The following is a 7,500-nucleotide window of genomic DNA, read 5'->3' on the forward strand; positions in this document are numbered from 1 at the left end:
TGTGTGTGTGTGTGTGTGTGTGTGTGTGTGTGTGTGTGTGTGTGTGTGTGGGAGATACAGAGTCTGTGGGCTGGAAGAGTGGGAGTTATCTGCAGAGAGATGCTTTGACCTCCCTGCAACTGCAGCTGCCTCTGGGCTCTACACACACACACACACACACACACACACACACACACACACACACACACACACACACACACACACACACACACACACACACACACACACACACACACTCAAAGGGAACATGGAGTACTTGCATATCGGTGAAACAGAGAGGGAGAGCGAGTTGTTACGGTTGAAATGAGCCAGAAAAAAAAACCCTTCACTCTCTCACATCGTTGTTCGCCGACTCGTTCGCCGACCTTCATGACAGAAACGTTTTGCCGCCATGGCGACACGTTTCAAAAGTCCAAAAAGACATTCACACAAGCATTATTTTTCCCATCAGACTGACGAGGTGGCGTGGAAGACGGGACCCACGGGATGTATAAAAAAAACATGGACGTCGCTTATTTGTGTCTCAGGAGGCGTTGTGAAGCAAAACGACGGCGGCCATCTTGTAAACGCTGACGCCAAGTGACCTTTGATCGATCTGCAAACAGGCGAGGAAACCTAACGTGTACATGTAGGTCAAACTGGAGGACACGCTCCCCGCCTTACTAACGGCGAGCTCACTCTTTGAACGTCTGACATGCTGAGTGAGGACGCATCACGCCGTATGCTCGCACTGTGAGCGGCGAGGAGAAAAGCAGCAATACAGCTGTTAAGATGTTCATGTATGAAATGTTAATGTGCTGCGGCGCTGCGGCGCTGCATCCCGATCACGCTCCACTTCCAGGCCGAATGTATTTTTTATTTTACACGGTCTCATCCCGAGCTGCTGCTGCAACGCTCGGAAAAATGACACGAAGGCGGAACGGCAGAGTGACGTCAGAGCAGCGAGAGGAGGAGGAGGAGATCTGTGGCTGGAAGGTCGATAAACCGACTTTGTGATTTGAGACCGAAGATTTCTTGTAAATCACGGCCTGCTGCGAAGAATGTGGCGAAAGGCGTGAAGCGTTTAGTTTTTGACGACTGGATGCGTGTTGTTTGATTTGATGTCGTTTGCAGCGTTGAGTCGTTTGTTTCTGCTTTTTTTTAAATTTCACATCGTTTCTAAATTTGCTCCGCTTGTTTGTCTCATTGTGAAAATCTCTCGGCTGTCGGACGGCGTCGGAGACAGCTGAGAGGTCGGGATGAAAAACAAACAGGACTCAGGGATCTGAAGCTGAAACTTCCAGACACGTTTCTTTGTTGGTTTCAAAGAAAATTATTAAGATTGAAATGCCGACTCTTTGGACAGCCGATTCCACAACAGCGTCATTTAACATAAACATGCATTTCTCTAGCTCAGGAGCAGGTTTGTTTGTTTGTTTGTTTGTTTGTTTGTTTGTTTTGTTGAATGAAGTTGGAGGTCAGTTATCAGTCAGAAAGTGGAGGATGGACTTCTACAGCAGCAGATGGGAAACACCGAACCTTTAGCTGGCAGGCTCAGTGTGCTCCTGGCTGCAGCTTCAACACACACACACACACACACACACACACACACACACACACACACACACACACACACACACCTCTGCCAAAGCATGGGGCTTAGCAAATTTACGTCCATTAGTGCCCCCTCTGTGCGAGGTGGAGAGTGCAAAGGGACTCTCTCACAGCGGCCTCCGGCTCTGATGTCACACCGTCGTGGTCAAGGTTTTTTCAAGTTGAGTAAATTAAGAGTTTCAGACCGATTTATATCGTGCAGCTGTTGTGGTTGCTAGGCGACAGTGTCTCGCTGCATTTCGCAGGATGTCCAAACATCCATTCTTTTTTTTCACTACATTTCCCAGAAGTCACCTCTGCTTCTCTCTCTCTCTCTCTCTCTCTCACCTGCAGCTAACTGACGATGGATCTGTTCCGCCGAGGAGAGCTGGGGCTGCTGGGAGGAGGGGAGGGGCTTAGGGAGGATGTGGGCGTGTCCGGGATCAGCTGGTCATCTAATCGGCTGCCGGACGACATGTACCCGGCGTCGGGATTGGCTCTGGCCGCCGCCTATCACGACATCAAGACGAGGCTGGCCAGTCTGGAGAGAGAGAACAGTAGCATCAAGAGGAAGCTCAAACACTACGAGGTCAAGGCGGCGAGCGACACACACACACACACACACACACACACACACACCTATATACATAAAATAAGTTCAGTGGGAGTGAACCTCTTCTTCTTCTACTCTTTTTATTCTGTAGTTTCCGGTGATGAGCGAGTTTGAAGACGAGAGGATAATGTGCCGTTCCTGTGAGCCAATCATCAAGGACGCCAGTATCATCCAATCAGAGACCACCAACCTGCAGCAGAGGGTCAACTCGCTCACTCAGGAGGTACCTTAAAACATCCATCAGATAACGTGACGCCGACACCTGAAGTTTGGACGCTTTGTTAACTGTGATCAAACTCTGTATTTGATCGATTTTGATTTTACATTCCTGATCTGATAAAACGAGAACTCGTCAGGTTAACTCCTCCGGTGCTCGAGTCGTGCCTGGCTGCAGAACTTTGGAGCAGCTGCGGGCCGCACAGGGACGACCGACCCGTCCCGTTTTTTTATCGAGCACGCCGTTTTATGATTTTGTCTGACAGTTCGTTTCTGTCTCAGCTCCAGAAGAGTAAAGAGAGAGAGGAGAGGCTGGAAGAAGTCATCCAGGCCTACGAGAAGATTCACCTGGAGAAGAGCAACGTGCAGAGAGACCTCGACAAGATGGTAAACACACACACACACACACACACACACACACACACACACACACAGAGTAGTGTTTATGTTTTGAGTGTCACGCGTGTGCTGTGTTTGCGTGTCAGACGACTCTTGCAGAGCAGCACGTCGAGCAGATCCGCAGTCTGGAGTCAGCTCTCAGACTGAGGGAGACGTCCCTGCAGAAGCTCAGCGCTCAGCTGCACAGCAAAGACTTACAACATGCTCAACGGCACGTCGGCCTGGACGTACCCAGAGGTAAGTAGTGAACGCTGCCGCAGGTCGCCATGTGGTGGACACTGTAGCTTCAGTGTTTAGCCAGCTCTGCAGAAGCTTCTTAGGTTCGGGTCCGATCAGAGGTTGAAGACGGCGTGTGATTTGTCTCGTCAGAGGGACGCGGGCCGACGCTGCAGAGCTCTCGCAGCCTGGACGCTCTCTCGGACCTGAAGCTGCAGCGGCTGGAGGCGGAGCTGGAGGGGGCGCGGCACCAGGCGGACGGAGCGTGTAAGAGGGAGAAGGAGCTGAGGGCGGAGCTTCAGAGGCTGCAGCTGGAGGTCGCACAGCTACGGAAAGCACAGAGACAGGTACGAGTCGTCACACCCGAGGCTGCCATAAACGTTTGTGAACGACCTTTGACCTTTCGTGAAAAATAACCCACAGCCGGTTGTGTGTTTTGTGTTTCAGTCTCAGGAGTCGCACTGCGAGCACTGTGACGTCGAGTGGATAAAGAAAGCCGGAGACGAACAGTGAGTCTCATCTACAAGAGACAAACATCTTCATTCGTTTCTTCTTGTTTATGTATATTTGACATATTTAATCTGCAGGGTGAACCTAGCATTAGCATACACCGAGCTAACAGAGGAGTTGGGACGCATCAGAAATCTGGCGGTGAAGCAGACGGACCTCCTGCAGCAAGTCTCCCAGGAGCCAGGTCGGTCACACGGCTACGAGTCGTCAAAGACGCCAAGCAGAGAACAAACGTTCAATAAATCCTTTTTTCCCTGATCATGTGTTCACTTCTCTCTCTCTCTCTTTTCAGTCTCTCGTCCCCCTCCTGCTCCTCAGCGTCTCTCCCCCACCTCCCCCCAGCGCCCCTCTCTTTCCCCCGACAGGCTCCTCCCCACCCCGTCTCCTCCTCTGTCCCCAAACGGTGGCCCCGCCTCCTACTCCCACCAGCCAACCAGCAGCCGCCTTCGAGCGAAGTTCCAGGGTCGCCGTAGTTACTCTGAGGTGAGACTCGGTCTGTACACGGGTTTAATTCAGCTGTAGAGACGACCAAGTCTAACGGGGACTGGCTCGCTCTAGGAGCTGGCCTCAAGTGGTCGCATGAGGTACTGCAGCGGGGCTTCATTTTTATTTTATACCTGATCTCTTGAGGTTTAAAATACTTAAAGAAGACATTAACTAACACATTCTTTCACATCCTCCTTTAACCTTGACCCCCCCCCCCCCCCCCTTCATCAGGTATCTGACCCATCAGCGTTCCAGAGGCCTCAGGCCCGCCTGCTGAGGGACCCGGTCTCCACCCTCCCCAAACCACGCTCCCTCCTCGGGGACACGCAGGGTTACGGCCAAACCAAAACTCAGCTCCGGGCGTCTCTGGTGGGACTGGTCAGACCCGCCTCGGCTCACGGAGCTGGGGGCGAGCGAGGCGGAGGAGGAGGAGGAGGAGGAGGAGAGAGAGGAGGGGGCAGCAGTCTGAGCAGCAGTCCTCATCACTGCGCTCTGGACCTGGGCTTCCCTCTGAACGCTGACGTGAGACTCAGAAGAGAATCACTGTTGGGACGTCCTTAAAAAAAACTGTCACACTTGTATTTATTCTTCCTTCATTCTTCCTCTCAGGTTCATCACTTCCGTCACCATGACAACCCGCCTGAACCAACCCCACTGGTTACCCCGCCGCAATCCTCTGACGATGACGAGGTGATAATGATCATGATAAAATGTGTGCGTCTTCTTGCACTTTTAAAGCTGCGTCATTCATGTTGACGATGTGTGTGTGTGTGTGTGTGTGTGTGTGTGTGTGTGTGTGTGTGTGTGTGTGTGTGTGTTTTCAGGATGTGTGTCCGTATCTGTCGCCGGCTGCCAGCCCGCCCCGGACGCTTGGCGCCATCGGGATCGGCTCGTCGTCACCCAGGGAGCAGCCTCTACACCCGTCTTTCCCGTCTCCTAGGAAACAGCCCCACCACCACCCCTCCTTCTCGGCCCCCGAGGGTCCTGCCACCCTCTCCTGCCATCTGCCTCCCTACATGAACACTGAGCATGCTCAGTCGTGGCCCTCCATCAACGTGAGTGGAAAAGACACGATGAGGATCACAATAAAAGCAGATTCCCCCCGCGCGGTCTGTGAGCGCAAAATATTCACTCAAGTCGACGAACAGAAACATGAATAACGAGTGAAGATCCCTGCGAGGTGTTTTCTGTTTTTATGTAAATGTCAAACGAGCTGTTTGCAGGTCCAGCAAGCAGCTTAGAATAAAGACTTTTTCCTCCTTTGCACACAAACATCAGTAGGATTACAATCAGAGACAGACTTCACTCCTCAGCAGCGTCAGCCGGCCAGACGTGGAGTCATGTTCTCAGGCTGTCATTCTTGGCAACGTGACAGGAAGCCGATAAAGTTGCATCGTTGTCATGAGGTGTCATGGAGTTTCTAGGAACACAAACAAAATATATATTTTTTTAACCCTTTCTATCCCCACTTATGATATGGAGGCGATATGTCAACAACGAGTCTCTTCTATGCATTTTTCTGGATTTTTCTTTCCCGTGTTTTGACTCCTGTGTCTCCTCTCTCTCTCTCTCTCTCTCTCTGCAGTTATGGATGGAGTCGGAGGAGAGCGCCGTTCGAAGCTGTCCCCTCTGTCAGCTGACCTTCCCAACCGGTTACCCTGACGACGCCCTCATCAAACACATCGACTCTCACCTGGAAAACAGCAAAATCTGACCGCTCCATCCAGCGTTTCTTCCATTTGTTCTTGATGAGGATTTATCCGAGGGGGGAAAACGGGAGGATTTGGACCTTCGCTGACCTCCAACCTGTGTCTTCTGGTTACGGAGGTCACACGGCCTCCTCGCTCATGATGCACTTCCCTCCCGACTTTTCTTCCATAGCTTTTTTTAATTGAACCACTTATGGGAAGAAGCGTTGAAAAGGATGTACGAACATCGCCTGACGTCACCAAACATATCAACAAGTTATCATCAAATAATATCTTTTTCTCTTTTCACTGAAAACTCCTCCAAAAGAAAAAGAGCTAAAAAAAAAAAAAAAAAAAAGCCAATGTAGAAAAGAGGAGAGATAATCTGGCGTACGCTGACGCAGAAATGTAGGAATGAGTTCAGCGTTGGACACAGATGGAAAAAGGAACGCCGTCAGAAGCTCAAACCACCGAGACGCCCTCGCGTTAAATTTCAGATGAAAAAAAAAAAAAGAAAAGACGATTCCTGAATTTTGGAACTGCAATGAACTCTTGTGAGGTCAAAGGTCGAGAAAGTCTGAGAATGATTGTAAGAATAATACAAGAACAAGATCTACTTATTATTTATATCTGAGGAGGTCAGATACTTTATTTTTATTTTTATGTTTGATTATGAAAACTTCTCTGTTAAGAGTTTTATTAGTACTTTTTATTTCTTATTTATTTAAATATTACGCCTTGATTATGAAATGAACCCTGATAGTTAACAAATGCAAATCGATCTCGTTTATAATAACGACAGACTTTCTCATCATTATAGAAAATGTAAAATGCACCCAATGAAATTACGAGATGCAACAGAGGAGATTCACGGCCACAAGAGGACGAACTATTCCCACTTTTTTTTTTTTTTTTTCCAAAAGAAGAAGCTCCTCGTGTTTATATTGCATACTGCAGCAGACAGCAACCTTCTCAGTATTACAGCCTAAATTAGTGACACGCTCCCTGCACACAAGATGATGATTTATGATATCGATGGTTTTGTCTTGACTTGGTCTTGATTCATAATTATCTTGGTCTTGTCTCAGTCTCGGGTTTGTCTTAATCTCCGTTACTGTGGTCTCGACTATGAGTGGTCAGGATTATGAGACGTGATTATGATGAATAATTAGATTATGTTTCATAATTAGAGCCTAAAAGCTTCTAATCATAACTCACTATATTATTGGAGCTACTTAACAAGCAATAGTTTTTCCATAACAACGACATATCTTACAATCCCTCATGTTTATTATATATATTCTTGAATCATCGATTGTGTAAAAACTGAGGAAGAAATTTGAAAGATTATTGTAAAAAAAAAAAAAAAAAGGCTTTTTGTGTTTTAAATTGTTACACTTTCACACAGTTTGATTTACACTTAAAGAATTTAACATTTCTGTTCTTTTCTGTCTTGTTTTTTGGAGATTTGCCGCTCCACATGATTCCTGTTGTTCCTAAAATACAAAGACTGTACCGTTAGCTTCCTGTGGCGCCAAGGAATCTTTTCCCATTTTACCTGAGCTAAAGAATCCTGGACTTACCTCAAGAAACTGGACGGGATCCTGAAAGAGACTGAACGTTTTCTGACTTGCAGCTTTGACTGTTGAAAGGATGAAAGCCAAACTTTATCTCTATATTAAGCAAAAAAAAAAAGATAAAATGATGTAACTGAAGCAAAAAAAAAAAGGTCTTCATTCGTTGGACACATTGAAGGATTTTATTCACCTGATTCTTGTTCTGATAGAGTTACAGTTTGAA

At 48.0% G+C, this 7,500-nt stretch overlaps 1 protein-coding gene across 2 annotated transcripts in view; it reads left to right on the top strand.

The window, feature by feature from the left end:
* LOC306838253 (TANK-binding kinase 1-binding protein 1-like) overlaps positions 1-6,019 on the top strand; it is a 15,946-nt gene extending 9,927 nt beyond the window's left edge. For both annotated transcript variants that reach the window (XM_079366338.1, XM_079366339.1), the window contains 12 exons: positions 1,927-2,167; positions 2,277-2,408; positions 2,684-2,788; positions 2,887-3,037; positions 3,170-3,363; positions 3,464-3,525; positions 3,604-3,710; positions 3,819-4,009; positions 4,244-4,534; positions 4,622-4,702; positions 4,837-5,067; positions 5,598-6,019. In XM_079366338.1, the coding sequence (XP_079222464.1) occupies positions 1,937-2,167; positions 2,277-2,408; positions 2,684-2,788; positions 2,887-3,037; positions 3,170-3,363; positions 3,464-3,525; positions 3,604-3,710; positions 3,819-4,009; positions 4,244-4,534; positions 4,622-4,702; positions 4,837-5,067; positions 5,598-5,726 (1,905 nt within the window). In that variant the 5' untranslated portion in view covers positions 1,927-1,936 and the 3' untranslated portion in view covers positions 5,727-6,019. The remainder of the gene's footprint in view (positions 1-1,926; positions 2,168-2,276; positions 2,409-2,683; positions 2,789-2,886; positions 3,038-3,169; positions 3,364-3,463; positions 3,526-3,603; positions 3,711-3,818; positions 4,010-4,243; positions 4,535-4,621; positions 4,703-4,836; positions 5,068-5,597) is intronic.
* The last annotated feature ends 1,481 nt before the right edge of the window (positions 6,020-7,500 follow it).

The sequence above is a fragment of the Symphodus melops genome, assembly GCF_947650265.1.
Source record: "Symphodus melops genome assembly, chromosome: 17".
Taxonomy (NCBI): domain Eukaryota; kingdom Metazoa; phylum Chordata; class Actinopteri; order Labriformes; family Labridae; genus Symphodus; species Symphodus melops.